The 22,698-nt window shown below is 42.2% G+C and overlaps 1 protein-coding gene and 1 long non-coding RNA gene across 2 annotated transcripts; both read left to right on the forward strand.

Annotated features, from left to right (window-relative positions):
* The first annotated feature begins 9,737 nt into the window (after window positions 1-9,737).
* On the forward strand, window positions 9,738-15,972 carry trib1 (tribbles pseudokinase 1). Its single transcript, XM_040122584.1, has 3 exons — window positions 9,738-10,487; window positions 11,255-11,547; window positions 14,948-15,972. The coding sequence occupies exons 1-3, from the start codon at window positions 9,753-9,755 to the stop codon at window positions 15,420-15,422; spliced, it is 1,503 nt and encodes a 500-aa protein (XP_039978518.1). The 5' UTR covers window positions 9,738-9,752; the 3' UTR covers window positions 15,423-15,972.
* A 2,067-nt stretch (window positions 15,973-18,039) lies between these two features.
* Window positions 18,040-20,708, forward strand: LOC120786872. The gene is made up of 3 exons (XR_005706772.1): window positions 18,040-18,128; window positions 19,849-19,924; window positions 20,565-20,708. It is a non-coding gene; the product is annotated as an uncharacterized LOC120786872 (long non-coding RNA).
* Window positions 20,709-22,698: the final 1,990 nt, after the last annotated feature.

Raw genomic sequence — 22,698 nt, forward strand, 5'->3', positions numbered from 1 at the left:
AAAATGGAACATGCCTCAGGGTGGAAAAACGCTTCAAGATTTCTCGCACTGCTCTTGAATTTATTGAGTGCCATGACCCCTGCCTACTGCTCAGGATCAGGGGAAAACAAGTGAAAAAAAAAAAAAAAACACTGAGGCATGACTTTCATGATTTACCTTGCTATGCTACAAGTTAACTGCACCAAAAAGAGTTCTATTATCCCAGCATTATTGCATTGCTATTTATTGTATAAGATGTATGTATAAAACATGCCGTCTCAGACCACAAAAATTGAGATATGAACTGGCTATCTTGTTGATATTCAATGTGAAATCAAAATTTGACAGTTATGGCTCAGCAAAACTAATAGCACAACATTAATTTATTACTGTATTTAACTGGATGATTGACAATGTCACCTCAAAACCAAATGCAGATTTTAATCTAGCAGTGATATGCATGTCAGCTTGTAGACATCACAGGAATGATCAGAGTCATCATTGACTACAAAAAAAATGTAGATTAACCTGTTCTGTGCTTTTGTGTTCATTTGAAGTTAGTGATGAAGCTAGAGTGGTCTTTGAAAAGCACGGTTTATTTGAAACAAATTTAAAGACTGATTTGTGCCTACGGGTTGGAACTTTTTTTCCAGCGGATTTTGGCTTGCTTTATGATCTGTGAAAGCGACTTTCCCTAAGATTTCACAAGTGTCTTGCTCCATGTGTTATGCCACCGCTTAGCCTGGATTTAAAATGATCGGATCAACCTAACCCCTTTCAGAATTTAACCTGAGGGAAAATAACACAACACCTAACACTGAGCCACAGCCTGGTAACTTGCCTAACACCTAGGACCTGTCTTAACACTGTAGCACAAACAAGCATGGCTCCTCTTCAGACTACGGAGCCATGAATAGAACGTTTCTGTCCTCATTTGTGTGATTGCTATGTCACGACTTCGCTCACCAAGTGTCCCTTACAGCATGCTTTTGTTGTGGCGTGAATGGTAAAAATGAGCTAATGAAACAAAAGCAAGATAGTGTCAGAAATAGGACACATACTGTTCAAAGCACTCATGCAGCTTTTTTTGTTAAAGGAGCCAACTTGCACAAAAAACCCACCAGAATCACACACACACACGCACACACACACACACACACACACACACACACACACACACACACACACACACACACAGACACACACACACACACACATACAGACACACACAACTCAGGGCCAGGCATGACAGATCATGCTCCCGATTATAACGTCGTGTTGCGATTAATAATGCGTGTTTCCTGACACCTTAATTACCTCCGCCCACACCCTATACACACAAACACACACATACAAACCTTCAGTCAGCACCAGCTCAACACACACTATCTCCCTGTGGAGGGAACACATCAACAGCTCCCATAACACTGGATGAGGTGCTTGAAGTAAGTGCAGCTGTCTGTCCCTGAACGCCCACTGCAGGACGTGCTGTTCACTCGGCTGTCACGCACCCATAGTGATCCTGTCACACTGACTCGGTGCTCACTTAAACGTGCAGCAGTGAAGACAAAACCTCTTTCCTGCAGGTCTGACTGACTGGGTTAAATTTGGTGCAATGAATCACCACTCAGCAAAATTATTCATGACTATAATCTCAATGAGGACTTCTGACCTGGAGGCCCGAGATCTGCAAGAAGGGCTCTATGTGCTGATGAGGTGTATAATGATGGCAGGTTCCCAGCTGACACCTTTCAGTTAATATCTAGAAGTCTAGTAACCACCAGGGAGCCCATAGTTAGATTATTACGGAATCAAGATTTACTGGCATTATTCAGATAGGGTTCAATTCTCATGCACCTTGTCCACCTTATCTGATGTTGAACTGGTAGTGTTGGCAAGCAAAAACAGGAAACAGGCAGTGATGGGAATTGCTGCTGACTACTTTGGTTCAAGGGTCAGTTCCCATTCTTTCCACTGAACGCTAGTGGTATCATTCCCTATTAAAACTGATATGAACAGAATGTTGTTGATGGTTAGCAAAGCATCCAAAAATACATCCACAGCGGGGCAGTGTGGTGGGCAAGTGGTTAAGAAGCATACCGGCTGGGGATCTTTGCATCGTCATACCAATCTCTGTCCCCGTCATCATTTCCTGTCTGCATCTGTCCCGTGACCTGCCTAAAAGAGGCAATATTAGAAAAATAAATAAACTCAACAGCAATGTGTCTTTCCAGCAGTGGCCCCCTTATTCTTGGGCTTACTTGCAACTTGCAGGCTGCAGTTTGCACCATGAGACCATTTCATCTCACTCATTTGGACACATTCCACCAATCCAAAAAAAAAAGGCATACTTGCAACCCGTGCATGAGCATTAGAGAGTCCTGCAAGATCTACAAATTACTGCAATTTATGGGGAAAATCAGGTGTGAAAGGCAATGTTGCCACCATTTGCAATCTGCATGCAAGTGCTCACAAATTGCTTTTGTGAAAAGGGCTTCGTGATAATGCATCGACTGTACTGACAGTTTTAATTCAGAAATGTTCTTTTGGAGATTGGGGTTTTGCAATGTTAGTTTTCACTGCTTTGAGCACCACAAACAATATACTCTTTGCAAATAAAAAAACAACAACAACCTGCATGGCTAGATACCATCAGGGGTAAATGGGACAATGGGATTTTTTTTCCTGATTTGAGTGAACGGATCTTTTTAAGTAGAGAGAAAATAAATGATGCATATCTTCAAATATTTTAATAAGTTCTGGATCAACAGAACAACACAACATTTCAAGCTTTTCAACAGTTCAGGATGTTTTTTGAAAATTAATTTGCCACATTCTGGTCTACTATCACCCCTTAATTAGGAGGTTTTACCATCACGAATGAATGTCTATGAATGAATTCCTTTGAAAGATTTTAGTGCCTGTTTCCATAACATCATGTGTACTCCTTTATGATGACATTCTGCCGTTGAAACTCAAACACAAACTTCATAAATGTTAACCCACATTTTCAACATCCTTCAAAACTGATGAAATGCCAAGAAACGCAAGGCCTAATTTTCAGAAGCCGTGGAGTATGCGGTTAATGGAGCAAGGCGCGGCTTTCATCTTTCTCCCGTGAGTTGTAGTGCAATCATATCATTAAAAGCTCTGCGCTAGGTAATTTGTGAAGAGTGACAGGTTGTTGTTGCTGGCTGAATAGTAAGTGTGTATGTGTACACATAAACACTTTCTTGTCTTTCCTCCTGCTCTGCGCTTCCTCTTTCTCCCGCTGGCCTAGCCCTGGTTCAGGCAGTGTGTTCCAATGCATGGGAAATAATTGGCCATCCCTTTCATCACGGGATTATGAGAATAAATCTCCTTTTGGAGCGGAGCAGCGCTAACAGTCATTGAAATCCTGTTACATGGGGTATTATCCTGCAATTAATTGCTTTTTCCAAACGCTAAGCTCTTCTCTCCCTCTCGTGTTCACACACTTTGATAAATTCAGCACTGGGTGACTCACTCTGGAAAGAGGTTGGGGGTTATGAGACTTGTAGACGGGATTGGAAACAAATAACAGTTTTTACTCTGTGTATCTGTCTCACACTCTTGCTGGAGGTGTCATTAATGATGATCCAACCTCTTGTGTTTTGGCTGGAGGATGTACTTTGTTTCCTCGGTTATTGAAATGAAGACGGACTGAGGATCTGCTCACTTTGGAATATAATTTAGTGTAGGTATGTTAAAGGCAGACGCCCCTTTTGAACAGCAGCTGTGGCTTATCTTTCATCAAACAACAAAGAGGAGATTAATGTGGGATGACAGTTTCATGTGCCATCCTCTAAGGCGCTGTTTGTAAAAGGATATTTTTTACTACACCGATAAAATAAACCAAAACAAGTCACACCTGGGATAAAGTGTGTGAGAGAGAACGACTAAATGACTAAATACCTGCCAAACGAATGAGATTCCCATCGACTTCAGCTGTACTTTGTGTTTAGTGCTAATTAGGAAAGGTTAGCATGTTAAAACAGTACACTATAACGGTGAACATGGTGAACCTTTTTCCTGTTACACATCAGCATCAGCAGCTGGAGCCCTGATTCAGGCGTTGATCTAAAATCTTTCTCCTCTGCCTCCCTACTTTGCCACTGTCCACCGAAGGTGAATGGTCAAGAACAATAATTAAACCAGACATTTTATTTCAGCACAGCAATAAATGGCAGTCACTTCTTGTTTCCTTTTTTTTCAATCAGTGTTTTCTCATGCCACTGAGGGTGACATCATGGACTCTGCCCAGCTGAGCAGAGACATCTTGTGTAACCACAGTGATGGGCTGGTTACTGTATGGTAGTGACGTGTGTGGTGTGGCCACACACACACATACACAATTGCCATCCACTTCCCATTAGCAACAGGAAACCCCTTGAGTCATCCTGGACGACAGCAAAGAATTTAAGGCCAGCTATTTCAGTGAAATCATGTGTTGAAGAGTGACTGGTAAAAATTGAGTTATGAAAGGGTGTTCCTGGGACATGAAGGGAAGTGAGCTCAACTTCTCAAGTGAAACTCTGCTGACGAAGGTTTGAGGGAGCTATCTGGTATAAGGAGGACCTTTCCGGTGAAATGGTATTTTTGCACCAAGAGAAGATAACTGCCATTGTTTCCCTTTCTGCATGATCAGAAAAATTATATTTCCTTATTCTGCGTAGTACAGGGGGATAATCCAAGTTGTCTAAAGTTGATCATATGAGAGAGGATCTTCAAAGTGACCTTAAAAAGATGGGTCCTCGTTCATTTTTAGCTCATTTTATATAAGTGCTTGGAACATGTAAGCTTAATCACCTCACTTCTGAATGTACAGTGTCTGCCTGGTGTCATTATTTGTGTTGTCTATATATTGGAGGACCACAATGAAAATAAAGTGTTTTAAATCATGTGTCCATGTTATTAATACAGGATGGGTTATATAACTAATCATGTCATTATAATTACCTTTTCAGGACATGAAGGGTTTTCGCTGTGTAAGTGCAAATGTGGTGTTCAGTTATGTAAGGACGTGAAAATAAGTTTGTCAAATTAAAGGAAAAACTTTATAAATGAGTGGAAAAACCTAACAAATGCAGATGCTTTCATACAAGGCACTGTTTGGTTTGAAAAGTATGAAAGAATATATGAATCATATGCTTCACAGTCACCAGATCTCAACCAAGTTGAATACCTATGGAATATTATGTTGTAGATCAATTTGTTAGCGCTCTTCCCCACTAAAATAAAAACACTAAATTGGGGGATATCTTTTGGAAGAATGGTGTTTAATCCCTCCAGTAGACTTCCCAAGAACTGTAGAGTCTATGCCAAGGGGAGCTGAAGCTTTTCAGGCGGTTCAATAAGATGCCTTATGTTTGGGGGGGTCAATACCATGATCTGCAAGTATTACTAGGGCCAGAATCACCAATATTGATACATATAGTGATGCATGCACTGTGCTCCGAATGTGACGTAATGTGTGATGGATACGTTTTGGGGGTTTTGTAACAGTCCTTTTAATACTACTATCAATCTGCCGTTCAAATTACATTAAAGGTGGCAGATGTCTAGTGTTGCATTTGTGAAGTGGAGTTCTCCTCCCTGTTATCAGTTTGAGGCAAAAAGGTAATCAACCAACCAGGTAATGTGATCATGACTACGTTATTTCTGAAAGGGGAAGTTTGACAGCGTTGGCCTTGTCAATAGGACCCGACAAACATATTTAACGTTTGCCATTGGAGGAGAAATTCACTATTCTTAGAATAATAGAGTTGTTATCAGTGTGTCACCACTTTTCACTGTAATTGATTACAAATCTTTTACAAAGTTTTTCTGTATTAAAATGATTATAGCTGGTTTTACAAAACAACTACAAACTCTCAAGAAGACCACTTCACATGACCATACTGTAGCCAGTAGATGAAGAATTTCATATTCAGCTAAACTTCTCAGAAGACCTTTGGGGAACATGACAACTCCCCGATATGAGAACAAACGTTTTCAGTCAATGGGGAACAATGTGTAGGTATGTGTTCCAATGTAAAAACAATTCATTGTCGTGTGTTGTAACATCAGAGTACAGCATCTTGTAAAAATATATGGATGTATTATACCTAAAGTGGGTTTTGAATTGCACAAATACCTGTGTTGCCAAGAACCCAGTCTCTCAAACCTAACCAACCCTAACTGAAGCGAACGGATCAAAGAAATAGTGATGGACAGATTGGGACAACTAGCAAAGGAAGGCAAAAATATTTGGCCAGACTACAGTCTGGAGTCCATCCACATGAAACAATCCCCCATCTCGGCTCCTGGTTTGATTGATTGTCCTTGAGGTCAGTCGAGGTTGTGAAAATATAGAGCATACTCAGTAGAGATGGTTATAGCTGGCTGATGACTAATTTTGGATGAGACCTCAACATTTGAGTTCATACAGTTCACAGAGTCTAGGAGCTTATATCCAGAATTTCGGTAGACCAGAGGCATATTGCAGTCTTATTTGTTCTTTTTTTTGTTTTGTTCTAGAGACAGAATTTACACCCTGAATAGAAAGTCTACCAGTTTTATCGCAGGCATATAGGTGAATATCCACTGGCCCACTTCTATCTCCCACACTTTGATTCTACATTCATAGCCATCCGTCAGCTTACCAAATTTACAATGGTAATGGCAGACAGAAAACAAGTTCTACTTCACAAAATCCATAAAAAAAAACAGTGGCAACAGTCATTGTAAAACCAATAGGGGAAGATAATGGACTAAAAAGACTACTGTTGCATACAGTATCCTTACTTCCTTCTTTCCTCATGTGACCTTTTTCAGATGCTCATGAATGGGGTCAAAGTTCAGCTGTAATTACAATACTTACCATATTTGGCATAGCAGAGATGGAAAGTACATGGAGGTACAATGTGCCTAGACTTTTGGCTTACAAATATCCTCCAGTGCACATCTCTAGGACAATCATGAATCAGTATGATTTAATAACAATGACTTAGTAAATGTTCATCACATACAAAAGCTGTGAATGAAGATTTAGTTTCAGGGTCCTGGTACACTACAAACACAATACAAGTGGTAATTGAGGCTATTTATCTCATGTGACTTCCAGGCTAGTAGTAGGAGAAAACAGTCTTGGAATAATGCATGAACGCCTCCCTGCTCGGAATAATGGGAGGTTTTCCTGTCTTTCCCATTCTTCCAACATTGCGTAAATGGAGCATTACTGAGACACTTGAAAAGAACAGAGCCTTTGTTAAAGTTATTAGTAACACCTGTGGTTTTTCTCCTACGACAAGTCAAAATGTCTGCTCTGAAAACGGCCTGTTCATCGCACATAGTGAACTGACCAGGTCTACTAGTGCCCCCTTGATTAGATTGTATACTGTCGAAGGAGCTGGCAGTGTACTTTTGTGGAAGAATTTATAGCTTTTTATTATATGTTTTATTCATCTCATCATTAGATATCTACCCATAATCATTCTCCAGCATCCACACAAAAAGACGTACCTGTGAGCAAACCCCTTGGCGGATCTAAACCTGTGGCAGGGATCATTTAAAAGTTATTTCATTGGTGTTCTACTTGATCAAAAATGATCAAGATTTTACTTTTCATGTCGAGTCTTAAGGCACACAGTCAAGTTGCAAGTCCTAATTTTCGTTACTAGATCTAGGTCTCAAGCTCTAGTCTCAAGTCTACAGCTCTGTTCATTTCCTGCGTCTGCATGCGTGCGTACGTGTAATGTGACGGAGCAGCTCAAATGAAGAATAATTCACAGCGATGGCTGGCTGTCAGCCAGAGCAGATTGAACTATTCTCAGAGCAGATCAATTCCCAGCCCTCTCTTTACCACTGGTGGTGCTGAGTGACTCAGCTAATTATAACAAGGGAGAGCATGCCCTGAATACTGTTTTCTCTTCTAGCTCACTGGCGTGGGGATGCAGTCAAACTCCTACGCAGGCACTGTATACTTAAACATAACACACACCCAAGTACATCATTAGGTACACACAGGAGTCCGGCAACATAAACTATGTTGCATAGGAGCAACACACAGTCTAAACATGTAGTACGGTGTGACTTTGTGTAATGATTCCAATGTGAATTCTCAGTTACATTGAGTCATACTGCAATATCACACACGCACCTTACTTCACAGTAATCACAGCCAACACAAATAAGTCAGCTTTTAAAGTGTACACCTAAACACTGCGTCACACACAAAGCAGCTACAAATATGCATCATCACGTTGATGCACACCAGGTCCGGACAATTGTCAGAAAACAAAAAAAAAACCTTTCGGCCTCCTGTACCTCTGCCACCCATTCCCGCGGTGACTGTTCATCCTGCTTTTCGAGCTTCTTAAACAGAGACACAGAGACCGCAGTAAGAGAGGAAACCTGCTCCTGTGCATACTTGATGGTATGACAAACACACTTGCTCACTGAGACACACACACATCAATCCGTTGGTTAGTCACCGTATTTGTAAGACAACCACTGCACAAAGAAAGAATCTCAAGCCTAAAAATAAAACCCATCATTTCTATGGAATCTGTAGCTCATCCATGTTTGGACAGCCTAAAAGGTTCAAATGACCTTTTTGAGTCGAGCTGAGCCAAGCTGCTGTGACTCGGCTAAGTGTGTAACCTCTTGTGGAAGGCACTGTGTCAGAAACGGTGAAAAGAAATGGTTTGAAATGACACACTTCTGTTTGGCAGGAGGCAGCTGCACAAAAGAGGGGTGATAGTGCGTACACACAGACATACACAGGGCAGCTGGTGCTCTGTGTTTTAGTGAACGCTCCCTGAGCCTCCACTGCTGCTGCTGTGCTTGTTCAACCTAAAGCAGTGGAAAGAAAGAAAAAAAAAGAGAACTCTTGCGCAACAAACACATGGTCACGCGTGTGTACACACCCCGACAAACACACACAAACATGCACTTTTAATTACCTCATACCCTCAATTCATCACAGCACTTGTCACAGGAAGGTTGTTTTGAACTGACTATATACTGTACTTCACCCTTCAATTTCTGGTTCTTACATCTTTAAGTAATAGTCCTTAGTTCACTGATTATACTTTTTTTCTCGAATCTTGCATAATTTTCACACAGATTGCACAGTATTTGCTTGCTTTTTTTTTTGTGGCATCTGTGTATACATGTAGTTTTAACTTAGGATCAGTGTCTCTGGGTGCCCAGCTGCCATGATGTTGTTTACAGATCCGCGCTGGCGTATTTTATGGGAATGCTTATAGCCCAGCACCAATAACGCTTTATGGGGGTGAGTCATATCCACATAACAAACAAGCCCAGCATGGGAAAATATCCTCGTGATGTTAAAGCTAGAGTTAAGGTTTATACACTGGAGCCTTATATTAGCTAGCTCACACTTGAGGCCTGACATTTGGAGAGCAAACAGTTCAGGCTAGATTGTTGCAGCTGGTAATAAATGGCAATAAGAGCTGAACATTAAGGAACAACTGAGTCAGACAAAGAGTTTTTGAGATTGTTAATAATTGTCTAAAACATGTGCAAGCTCAATGAGGCAGCCATGATAAGTGCTGGATGATTTCTTCATTCAAAATCTTAGCGCTCAGAACAGGAATTTAGAGATTCGTGACACCATAGCAAACAGGGGGGGGGTAGCAGCATTAATGCTTGAACCACATGCTCACGTAGTCTTGTATGAAAGGTAATACAGCAGGCAGTTTCATCAGAGCCGAGCTGAGCCGGAGTCGGTGCCGTTACAGGATTGCTCAATGGTTGTGTCACCAGGAGGCTGGACTGGTCGGGCGGAGTGTTTGAGCTCAGAGCTCAACATCACCGGAGCTCACTCACTCTCTGCCTCTCTGGGTGTGAGGCGGTCTCCGTTTCTCTCTCTCTCTCTCTCTCTCCCTCTCTCTCTCTCCCTTCCTCGGTCCCTCTCTCACTTTCAGTCTGGACTCTGGGAGATCGGGATTTTCTCACCAAAAGTACACAGACCTCAGAGCCACGGGCATCCACTCTCTACAAGGACGTGTGTTGGATTGTTACCGTCACTGAAACCGCTGAAGTTTCATTTATATCTCAACTACAATGTGTCTCACGCGGAGAAATGGGGCGCGCTGTCTGTAGTTTATTTTAAGCATCAAAGGACACATCCTAGCCAAGTCAGGGTCTCGTTTGTTGCCGTCATGGTAAATCGGTCTATCAGGACGAACATGCAGTGGGGCAGCCCGGCACCCTGCATCCGCACCGCCCGGGTCGCGCACAAGCGGCTGGACTCGGACGACCATCCGCCGGCGAAATGCGCCAGGCTGAGCGCAGAGGCAGGGGACCCGCAGGGTCTCCTCGGCGCCTCTCCCGGGTCCCCGGTCAGCCCCGTCTCGAACCCTCCCCCGGCCACCCACCAGGGACCGTCCAGGATAGGACCCTTTCTGCTTCTACCTCTGGCGGACCGGGAGAGCATGCACACCGCGATGGACACCGACACTGGCGATGAGCTACTGTGCAAGGTATGTGCAATCGCGGCATTGTGCAATTCCTTCTAATGAATGGTGTTTCAAGACACAGCGTTGCCCAACAGCCTGTCTGGCATGTCATCAGTATTTAGCCGACTTTTTCACCAAATGTCATTCTCACGCGAAATGTGTCAGGCTTTTGCGCAATGACAGGAGTGTTGCTTCATGATTTAAAATCCTGAACTATATAAGGCTCTATGATTATTTCGAATCTGTTGACAAATGTTGGATAGACCCGGCAGCCCCGTGTGCTCTGCGCCGTGGAAGTACAGCCGGCCCGCTGAAGCCGGCCTATTCTTGGCGCCGTGTGGCTTCGCACTGTGTCTGTCAACTCGGCTCATTTGCATACACGTCACTGCAATGGGCTACGCCGCGCCGTGACACAAAAATGCAAACACGCGAGGCAAAGAAAAAAAAACCTCGTCGCGATAAGGATCGGCTCTGATAACGTCAGGGCCCGCCATTGTTCCAGATCCATGCGTTTATTTTATCACGATGGACCTGCAGGCGTTCGGCGTTGTTGATTAATAAAATTAATCACTTCACGTTTTGATGATTAATTCGTCATGCTCTTGCGAAAGCAGTGTATTGAGCTGGAATCATAGCACATCCTAAGCCCTTTTTTCCCCCTTTTTTTTTTCCTCAGATGATCATTAAGAACACACTGACCCACTGCCTCCTCCCCCCACACTCACTCTCTCCCCCAATTTCCATCCTGCACCCCTTTCCCTCCTCTCCTTCTATTCCCATCTCTCTCCCAGGTCTTCGATATGGGGCTATACCAGGAAAAGATCAGAGCCTACGGGATCCTACCTGCCCACAAGAATGTGGCCGGTATCAGGGACATCATCCTTGGCGAATGCAAGGCCTACGTGTTCCTGGACAAAGACTTTGGGGACATGCACACCTTGGTTAAGAGCTGTCGCAGGCTGGATGAGGAGCACGCCTGCAGGCTCTTCCGTCAGGTGGCTCTGGCTGTGGTGCACTGTCACCAGGCCGGGATCGTGCTGGGTGACCTCAAACTGCGCAAGTTTGTCTTCACCGATGAGAAAAGGTGAGATGACAGGAACGCGGCTTCGCCTTAAGGAAGCAAACATAAAACATTGAGGCTCATTTTTAGATGGCACCCAGAAGCCTGAAAAGTTTCTCACCTTGTGGAACCAAACACTTGTTCAGCATCATGTTTCTTTAAACCAGTTCTCATCCAGCCTCAGTAGTATCAGTTAACTTTATTTGGATGCTCTCAGACCTAAATACATGCAGTGTTGTGGGAAACGACAAACAAACAACAAACATGGCAGTAGCTGATACGCACAGGCCATGTGTGCGGATATTGATCAGGGTACAAACAGTAGGAGGTTCTGTACTTGTGGAGGCAGACTGCATAGCTTCCCAGATTTTCACCCTCTCTGTCTGTCTCCCTTTCTCACTCTCGTTGTGTCTCTTTGTATCCATGTTGTGTGTTTGTTTTGCATGCCTGTGTGTGTGTGTGTGTGTGTGTGTGTGTGTGTGTGTGTGTGTGTGTGTGTGTGTGTGTGTGTGTGTGCATGCATGTGTGAATGTAGTGGGTGGTAGTTTGGCAGAACTGCTAGACAAGGCTGGTGAATGAGACAATCGTCCCCTTCTGCGGTCTATAACTCAGAATATATTTATTACTCATTATTTATTAATAAATAACATCATAACTATGCTGCAGAGTAAGTACTGTTTCCGACAAGAATTCATTCACATACACTTTCATCCATGAAGGAGTAGTTCAAAGCACTATCCTTTGAACTCACTCCCCACACACACACACACACACACACACACACACACACACACACACACACACACACACACACGCCTTAATGTCTGCATTTCTGAGTACTACATTCTGTTCAGGAAGACACACAAAACCCCTGCTTACAAAACTATTTGTCGCCTCTTTGCCCTTGCGTCACTCTCTTTCCTGTAAGCACCCGCTGATCCCACACAACCCCCCCCCCCCCACACACACACACACACACACTGGCTTTCCAAAGGCCCTTTTTCATGGAGACTTTACAACAGTAACATTCTCCAGCCATGACCTCTGGGTTTTCAGGGTCACGCTGGATGAATGAGTGCAGACAGCCAGTGAGAGAAGTTGAAGTTGGTTGTGTCCCTCTGATAGCTATACGGCTGCAGAGCGATGAGTCACAGAGTATATGTGCAGAGGGGAAGAGGAGGGAGGCTGCATAGCTCATTTTCCTTGTCTCTGTGTGTGTGTGTGTGTGTGTGTGTTCATACCTGTATGCTTGTATGTGTGCTGATTATACATTCAGAGCTGTAAAGCTGTGGTCCATTTAAAGCTCAGATGCCTATAATTCAGCAATTTGTTGGCTTTGTGACAGCATTGCAGCATTAATGCTGGTAGACTGACCCACAAGACCCACAAGACCCTGGAACCGTGGGATGACATCTTCTTTTTTAACACTGGCTTCTCTTTACTCTTTGGCTGGCGACATACTCTAGCACCACTAAAAAAGATCCTGCTGTGATGTGACTATGAAAACAAAGCTTCAAGTTTTGATGATAACATTAAATGGCCGTGTGACATCATGGAATTTGGCTTTCCTTTCCCAGAAAAATCAGTTTCGTGCACCCTGAGAAAGCTGCTTCCATCCAATCAAAGCCAGACTTTTGACACACATCAACATAATAACATAAGTCTCCTTGAAATGATGCAATTCTGCATGACCTCATTTATTCCGTTGCACATTCTTCCAAATTCACAATCAGGCATCTTTCAAACCCCAACAATCACGCTGTGATGCAGTGTCTTGGCCAACAATGCTACACTCAAGCCAGAACCAGAGAAAGTCACAACAATTTGACAAATGCTATCTCCCTACACACACACACACACACATACACGCACAGCGCAGTTGAAAAAGCCAGTTTAGGGAAGGTGACTAGCACTGTGAAGCATGCAGGGCTTCACTGCCGGGCCAGCCTTCCCGTGCGTCACTGATGTGGCAACAGCCATTTGAGGGTAATTATGGGATGGCTGGCGCCGCAAGTGTGGGACCCAGGTGCAGATAGCCTCAGCTCGAGAGTGAGAGAGAGAGAGAGAGAGGAGGAGAGCAGATATGTACTCTCAACAGAAGGATGAGTCATTCTCTCCACCCCTCTAACTCTCTCTGTTCTGTTTCCTTTTCTGTCTCCATCTCTCTTTCTCCTCTCCTGACTTATCTCCTCCACTGTCTTGGTGTTTAAATATCAGTTGCTTCCTATCTTGGTCCTTCTGGCTGTTACTCTTTTCATCCTCTCTCCGGCTGTCTGTTTCTCTCCCCGGCCACTCTGTCTTGACGACTGAAGTGTCTCACAGAGTCAACCCCTCTGAATATGAGATAAAACAGCACACTTCTTACGTGTGTTTGTGCGTTTGACTTGATAAAACCTCAATCCATGTGTTAGTCTGGGGAGCAAATTTCAAGAGGCACAAATTAACTTTTAATTAAACACACTGCACACCTGTTGCTGTAGAAAATTAATCACCCTTGAAATTATCTAGTGATATTTTTCTTTGTCCCATTAATTATGTTATAAGAGTGTTCCAATGGTAAAGGTCTCATTCTACAAATATACTCTCACAATCTTAATGGCTCTAGTACTGAACTAAATGCACGTCCTGTCATTAACATGGCTAAATATAGCATTGTGTGTGTGAGTAGAGGAGGAGGAGGAGGAGGGTGGTGTTCTTGTATATTCATATGTGTGTTTATGTGAGCATGTGTGTGCCAGGAAGCCATTGGAAATGTGTTTAGGCAGCTCTGCTTCCCAAACAGGACTCACTTTTGTGCACTTAGGTCATAGCAAGTTCACTGGCGTGTGTGTGTGTGTGTGTGTGTGTGTGTGTGTGTGTGTGTGTGTGTGTGTGTGTGTGTGTGTGTGTGTGTGTGTGTGTGTGTGTGCTTGTGTGTGTGTGTGTGTGTGTGTGTGTGTGTGTGTGTGTTGCATTTATTATTATGTGTGGCTATGTCCATCTGTCTGTCTGCTTGGCAGCTTAAGGATAAAGGAATCGTCCTTGTTTTTCCATGATGCAATCAGTGACTTACATTTAACAGATCTCCTAAATGTTTGACAGTGTTAAAAAATCACTGTTAGAAATAGACACACACACACACACACACACACACACACACACTTCTGTCACTCAGTGGTGTGCTAGATAAAAGATTGACTTGTGCTTTAAAAGTTGGGGAATTCAGAGAGCTTCATATCCAACAACATGACATTCAGCAAAAAGATTCTACTTCTGAAAGGCAGATTTAATATGTAAAGTTGCTTGCTGTACAAGATAACAGGGATAGCTGTTGTAAGTGGACATAAAGCTAACACAAAGCTAAACAAAGCATTTTTTTCAGCATGTTCTATGCTCTTAAAGGTCATGCCAAATTCCCTGATTTATTTTGACTTCTTCTTCACAGGACACAGGTGAGGCTAGAAAGTCTCGAGGACTGTCGTGTCCTGGAGGACCCAAACAACGACTCCATGTCAGACACCCATGGCTGCCCCGCTTACGTCAGCCCAGAGATCCTCAGCGGCTCTGCGCCTTACTCCGGCAAGATGGCCGACATGTGGAGCCTGGGGGTCATGCTGTACACCATGCTGGTTGGCCGTTACCCCTTCCACGACTCGGACCCGGCCACGCTGTTTTCCAAAATCCGCAGAGGCCAGTGCTGTTTGCCAGAGGGCTTGTCGCCCAAGGCCAAGTGTCTGCTCCAGAGTCTGCTGAGGAAAGAACCCTGGGAGAGACTCACGGCGACTGAGCTGCTCGCTCACCCGTGGTTCCACCAGCCGCCATTGTCACAGGAAGCGGTGCTGGGTGAACAGGAAGTGAGCTCAGCGGAACAGATGGTGCCATCCTTTGACGTGGAAGAAGACGATAATGTGTTCTGCTGACAGACTTGATTCAGCTAAGTCTGGCTGAGGGACCAATAAGAAAATTACTATGAGGGATTCATTGTTGTTTTTTTACATTGGCACTTTTTAGAAACTCATTTGTCTACTGTTGTGTGTACATACACCCTCAAGCTTTCTACAAAAACTAACTGTACTGTATTTTGTTGTCGTATATGTGTTACTTGCTAAGGGCATTGCTCACAATGGTCATTCATTGTGTTTCTATATGTGCGTTTTTGAAATCATTTGGTGCTAAAGGAAATAACAAGGACTCAAAACTTGCCAGATTATGTTAACAAAATAATCTCTGCAGGCTACTACGAGTGAATCATAGAAATTTGACTCGTGGCAAACAGTAGTCACCAATGCTTTCTCTCGGCCTGGACTCATAAGGCTTCATGGGCAATAGATGAAGATGGTGATGTTCCTCTCACTCTCTGACCAGACTGGAGGCTTCACTGGCTGACTCACCGACCGGCTCGAGGAAGGCCTAGCACAAGCTCGAAGTCTCACAGCAGCCAGTGACATAGATTGAGAAAAGAAGACGAGCAGAGGACTGAACACACACACACACACACACACACACACACACTCAAAAATAAGCAGTGACACTGGGCCAGCAGTTAAAATTAAATAATTTACCTTTTTTAAAAGCATGCTCAAAGCTGAATATTTCATATAAAGGTTGCTTCCGAACAGGAAGTGTCTATTAACAGGGTCAGACCTTGCAAATTTGACTGTGATCAATCTGTGCGGCTCTTCTGAAATGCTGTGTGTGTGCAATTAGCCACAGCTAAACCTAACACTAATGCTTCTGGTTTTTAAAATAAATGTTGGGAGCAACTCTGGCTTTAAAGACTCGCTCACCTGCCTTAGCAGCAACAGAGATAGCCGGATAATTCTTTGGCCTGAAGGCTTGCTACAGCAGGCTTTGCATGAACAAAGTAAAAATACACAGAATTCAAATGGTACGGATGCAAAATGCATTTTTCCTCAGTCTAACAATGCTTGTATTTTCTAAGAAATGTGTCAAATATCCAGTTAAAGAACCACCAAATCAGAGAGAAACACATTACAGAAAAATTTTTAAACTTTCTGAGTTGAGCAGTTGAACCTTTTCTGTTAATATCTGTTGAAAAATTATGTCAAGATGTGTTGCTTTAACAAAGCTGAGCTGTGCCGAGTGTTGTGCCCATATCACTGTGTTTCATAAACTGAATGGCTCTGAATCAGTCACAGTCAGGCGATGTTTGATGTTGGTTGTCTGATGATGACTCAACACTTGAGCGTGTCGGTAGAGCATGGTTCTGACCTTGGCTGGAAGAATCTGTTCTGACTATTTCACCTCTTTAATGGTACTTTTTTTCTTTCCCTTTTATTTATTTTAAAACAATTTTTTTTTGCAGTTGAAAGCTGTGGATCCATGGAGATTAGTCATCATAGTAAGTGACGTGATGTACCACGTTCTAAAAGATTTCGTTCTGGTACAATAATTATGACTACGGTACTAAATCTGGCATATCTGAGAATTTAATGTGCATTTAATGTTTGGGCCAAGCAGCAGGCTAATAAAACGTATGTTGCAATTCTTTCATTATTTTTTCTCATCTGCTTGAAATACACAGTGGGAACAGACTTGTGACAATCTGGGTTGTTCCTAGCAGAAAAGTAATTTAAGAGATTTATGATTTTGTTCGGTTCATACATGTAGGGTGTCACACGTTCATGTGACATGTAGAGCAAACTGACACGGGTGCACAAACTTCATATTGCACTGTGAATTATGTATTTGTGACAAAACCTAGAGGCTTTTATTGGTCCAGACAGGTTACACACAAGAGTTATATTCGTTGTACAAAAGATGTATATATGTATATTTGAAATATGTGTGGAGATGTAGAATAAAGATCACATTTTTTCATATTCATACAGATTCTTTTTTTCATTATTGCCGCTTGTCTTTCTCTCTCACACACAGACACACATACACACCCTTGCAAACACCTGCACATTACACAGGCCAAATGCATGCCTGGAAGATTTCCCTGCTAGAATTCTCCCTACACAGCTCTTCATCAATGTGATGAAAACGATACATTCTCTCATTTTCTTCAGCGCTTTCGATTTCATCTTTGCAAGGGAAAAAAAAAATCTCCCTCTCTCCATCACTGCCTCTAACCGTTTACTCTTCTCTGACCTTTGCGTAATGTAACATTTAACTCCTCAAACACACAAACGTCAATAATGGGTCAGTGTCTTTTCCAGGAATACGCAAGGCATATTCTCGTTCTTTTTCATTCAGCTTCAGCAGTAACTAGTGGAACTGGAGGTCAACTCGTCAAACACTGAACACCACCACCATTTAAACTCAAATACATGTGTTCTTTTATATCTAATCCACTATTCTTGGAATGTATCAGCCCTGTATGTGTTATGACTACCAGGGTGTACTTGCACATATCTGCCTGCATGTCTACATTTGTGAGTATATGTGTGTGTGTGTGTGTGTGTGTGTGTGTGTGTGTGTGTGTGTGTGTGTGTGTGTGTGTGTGTGTGTGTGTGTGTGTGTGTGTCTGTGGGTGAGAGAGAGAGAGAGCACAATAGTCAGATTAGGTATCAACAGGGTAGCTGGAGTGCAGCTGCTGGGAAGCTCCCAAACACATCAGAGACAGGCTCCTCCAGGGATGACAACAGGACCCCTAGAAAGTAGGTTAATAATGGGTCAAGTAATGAATTATCTAGAGAAATGTGTGTGTGTGTGTGTGTGTGTGTGTGTGTGTGTGTGTGTGTGTGTGTGTGTGTGTGTGTGTGTGTGTGTGTGTGTGTTTTATTGGGGGGGGGGGGTTGGGGGGGGGCGCGAGAAGGGAGTTTGGTTGTGGGAATTAGTGTGAGGAAGTTTTCCATTTAGGGGTTACAAGATTTAATGTCAATGAAATAGTTCAACATTTTCCTCAGCAGTTAAATGACCATTCTCATGTCTGAACGCTTAATATGAAGCCAGCAGCCGGTTAGCTTAGCTGGGCTAGCATAAAAAACTGGAAATAGAGTGCTGTAGGAATGGGTCCTAAAATCTGGGAATAATTTAGCATTTTGTTCCCTCGTCCCAAAGTCGATGGGTTTTTTGAATGGGTTTTTGGTTAGATGCCTGAAATAAGGTCTGTGGTTAACGCAAACTCGAGACATTTTCACGTTTTATTCTGTGACAAGAAATATATCAGTAAATAGCCCACTCGGGATTTTTTAAGCTTTTATGTGTCTTTTGTAGCAGAGGTAAGCGTGCTAAATCAAATCCCAAGTTGGAATCTTAGTGGTGGTGACTTTTAAGTCATGCAAATGTGATGCAGTTAGTTTATAGCCTAACATTAGCTTTTTACTTCTGGCTCGTATTTAGGCTTCAAAAATCATAAAAGTGTCATTCTTTTTTGAGGATTATCTTTATGAGCAAAACATATAAGTATCATAAATTTTTGTTTGTCACTGGGCTTATTTTCTGCAGTAATTCAAAAGCCGATGGAAAAATCCCACTGGCTTTTTGTCAAGGGAACCAGGTAGATGCCCACTTCTGGGTTGGCCTACAAAAATGCATCATCACTGAAAAAGTCTATAGGGGCACAGCTACCCCAAAGGGAACAAAATCTGCCTACCAACACCTTTAACACTAACAGTCTGACACATAACCGCCCTTTAAACCACAATGTCTTGTATTTACACTTTGGTTTTCATTATGAAGTAAACCAACAAGATAAAACTTTCTAATTTATGAGTTTTAGAGGTGTTGTTAGGTGGATTTTGTTACTTTTGGACAGAGCCATGCTAGCCATTTCCCCTTTTTGGCCTGTTTTCAAAACTAAGCTAACCGACTGTTGCCTATAGCTTCATATTTATTATGCAGAAGTGACAGGAGTGTCAATTTTCTCATATAACTCTCAGCAAATTGTCTCCCAAAACGTCAAATAATTCCTTAAAGAGTTATAATAGCTGAAAGTTACAGTTAGGATTCAAGTAAAAGTGTCTTGTGGGGAGGAGTAAAATGGGGATAGGTGTTAAGAAATGGGCTCTGGTATATGGTGTGCCTGTGTGAGATCATCCTGTCTCTTGGCCACAAGTGTAAACTTAATCCTCCCTAGTGATCCAGGATCATTAAACTTTCCCAACCATGTAAGCCTTTCAATAAAGGACTTCACAAACTTCCTCATGATGTGATGCATGTAACACACACCAGAGGGTCATTAGATATTTCCTTGATCCTCTATGACCTCATTTGATAAAACAGAAAATACACAACAGAGTGTGTAATGCTACTGTAACCCATTAAATATAAATGATTGAGGAATTAAAATTTTTCTGATAAAAAACTGTGTGGGTTGTTTCTGGTTTTCCATGTGGGGCATACAAAAAACGATGTAAACCCGTGTTTCACAAATAGACCACACAAGGAAGTGAAGAAGCAGATCTGAGAATTGATGGTAAAGCACCTGCTCCAGTCTCCACTCGAGATGATGGTAGGTATTGTGCGCCTTCCTGGAACCTGCTGGCACAGCTGAGCTCTCCGCTGATGCAATGGAAACGGCCTCCTCCTCTGCTGAAATGACTCTTTGACCCGATGTATTTCACAATACAAATCTTTGAAATAATCTGGGCTGTTGCGCTGATCATAGTTCAGCGAGGAGACTGAATGCTTGTAATAAAACTGGTATTTTTCAACTGTCATCTTGAAACACAAAGGCATACCTTGAATTCATTTGAATTAAGTCAATTTGTGATCTCTGCTGTCATCTTGTGGAGGTACAGCAAACTGCAACCTTGTGTCAGACAATGTGTTGTACTGAAATATCTGTCTTTGTATGTTACAATAGCTTCCCAGTCATTTTTATTTGCTGCAACTTTATAATAAGACATATGACAATAATAACTTATTGACATTTCAGATAACAATTCCAGACCTGATAGATAATTGTTGTGGAAGAACCCTTTAATAATGAATCGCTAACAGTTCTAACAGCAGACATCATGGCTTATAAAGTGAGAGACACGTGAACCTTTATGGATGACTGGTTTAGTTTCTTGGTACACAGTTGTTATATTTGTAGTAATTGTTACCAAAATGGATTTTGGTGCACATTCTTTGTGTCTCTTTTACAGGCGTCGAACCACAGTAAGAAGTAGCTGAAAAGACAAAGCAGTTATAATGGAGGAGGATACACATCATCCAAAGGGATTTTATACAACTTGGCATCCCAATTGCTGTTTTCACTAATGTCTGTTACTGATCTATAAAACATTTTTGTTACTAATAATGGAGCCATTTGTTATACAACCATATTAAAGTACGCCTTATTCGAATGTCCTACAGAAATTTCCCGCTCATATGACAATTCTTTGTCTATGCTGAAATCGAGCTTTTTAAAATGTAGAGCTGAAATGATTAGTTGTTTAATCGATTAGTCGATTGACAGAAAATTAATCAGCAACTATTTTAATAATCGATTAATCACATTGTCTGGTTCCAACTTCTGAAATGTAAGGATTTGTTGCTTTGTCAGACGAAACAAGACATCTGAAGTTGTCACCCTGGACACTGGAAAATTGCACATTTTTTTGCTATTTTCTGACTTTTAATAGACCAACCAAAGAATTGTTTAAAGGTGCCCTGTGGAGTTTTCTTGTAAACAAAGTTTATGTTTACATTCAGTGTTTCTCACCAAAAACACAATGTGTCTATCCTTGAGGCCCAACAAACATGTTGAATGAATTTCCCTCTTATACATTTACAAAGCCAAATTTTTTTAAATTTTGAAATGTATACTGTTTACCTCCATGTTAACTGGCTAGCAGTCGTTTTCTTGATTGTCTTTGTTGCTTCACTTCTTTTTTCAGTCCCACCACCCGTCCATCAGTGTTATTATGAGACCACTGGCAGGAATACTTATCGTGTCACTGTTGTGCTCATGCATATGCGTGAGAACAAACAAAAACGGGATCCACTCATAAAAACATTGCTCTGCGGCGCTACTAAAAAAGAAAAGGTGGTTTGAATCAAGAAAATAATCATCAAATTAATCAGCAGTGACAACACTCATTAGTCCTTGCAGCCCTATAAAAATGGAGTTTGCAAGAAAACATGGAATAGCATCATATTTCATGTTTCTCTGACAGCGTGAGCCTCTGCTGGAGGTAAATGGGAGCCTTGAGTGTTGTCTGGGTCAACAGCCTCTTAAACACCGACAGGAGGGGAGCAAATGATGATGTTATTTCGAGCAAACTGGCCCTTGGGTGCTCCGTGTTATCATCATGATTGTTTTCTATTCAGACGAGATGAAACAGAAACACATTGTTGAGATACGAAAATATGCTTATGGCATGGCCCTGGGTGGCCTGGTTTACAGGGGGATGGCTGTTTGTCGTGACTTGAATGAACTTGGGCACAAAAAATTAAATCTATCAATATATCTTTTTTCTACCAACTGTTATCTGACCTCCTACCGATAGACCAGCTTGTGTTAAATCATTTGAGGCAAGACTCCTCTCTTATAGTGACTCCTCAGTCTGAAAACAACTTATTTTAAGCTTGATCAGTTTGCTGATTATCATCATGTCCTTCCGAAGTCAAGTTTTGAACGATAAAGCAACTGATCAACTGATTAACTTTATATACATTAAAAGCTCTGCTTTAGAGCTTGGCAAGGTCAGCTGTTCCTGAGCTTTAAATCCTAGACCTATTAGTGCGAGTTTGTGTCCTCTCAATTTTTAGAAATATGTTTTCTACGAATGCTTATATAGACTTAGCTGTCTGAAATAGAGAAAGAGCTCTCACTTGTCTTTCTTATCTCACAGTCACAAAAGAAAGGAACGTATCAAACAATGCTTCAGCTTAGTTGATCTTTCTTCATATCAGCCTTCTGACCATCGGCTGTGAAGTGTTTGACGAGCTGTTAGAAAACATCATGACAACAAATGCCCAGGAGAGGGCAGTGTTTTCGTGCACTCCACCAGAATATTCTTCATTTTTGGAAACTGTCCTGTTTCGCAGGAAGGAACAGGTGGATTTGAGGTTATCAGTCTTGCATATGTTGGTATGGGATTACCAGTGAGGAAGACAGTGCAATGAGAAAAATATTTGTTTTTGTTTTGGTTTTGGTTTATTGTCACAGATTCACATGATTGGGTTTTTGTCACTGGCTGTCCTGTACTCATGTAATCCCACCCATATTTTCATTTGAGGCAAACAACATGAAAAAACCTCAGATTTGGGTTTTATGGGGTCTTAAGCTGCAGC

Source organism: Xiphias gladius, chromosome 24, assembly GCF_016859285.1.
Source record: "Xiphias gladius isolate SHS-SW01 ecotype Sanya breed wild chromosome 24, ASM1685928v1, whole genome shotgun sequence".
Taxonomy (NCBI): domain Eukaryota; kingdom Metazoa; phylum Chordata; class Actinopteri; order Istiophoriformes; family Xiphiidae; genus Xiphias; species Xiphias gladius.

Excerpts from the sequence above, each read along its gene's own strand:
- trib1 (XM_040122584.1), top strand. The coding sequence starts at position 9,753 with ATGGTTGTGTCACCAGGAGGCTGGACTGGTCGGGCGGAGTGTTTGAGC. Across the intron at positions 10,488-11,254 it reads GCGATGAGCTACTGTGCAAG|GTCTTCGATATGGGGCTATA; the intron begins GTATGTGCAATC and ends TCTCTCTCCCAG. Across the intron at positions 11,548-14,947 it reads GTCTTCACCGATGAGAAAAG|GACACAGGTGAGGCTAGAAA; the intron begins GTGAGATGACAG and ends TCTTCTTCACAG.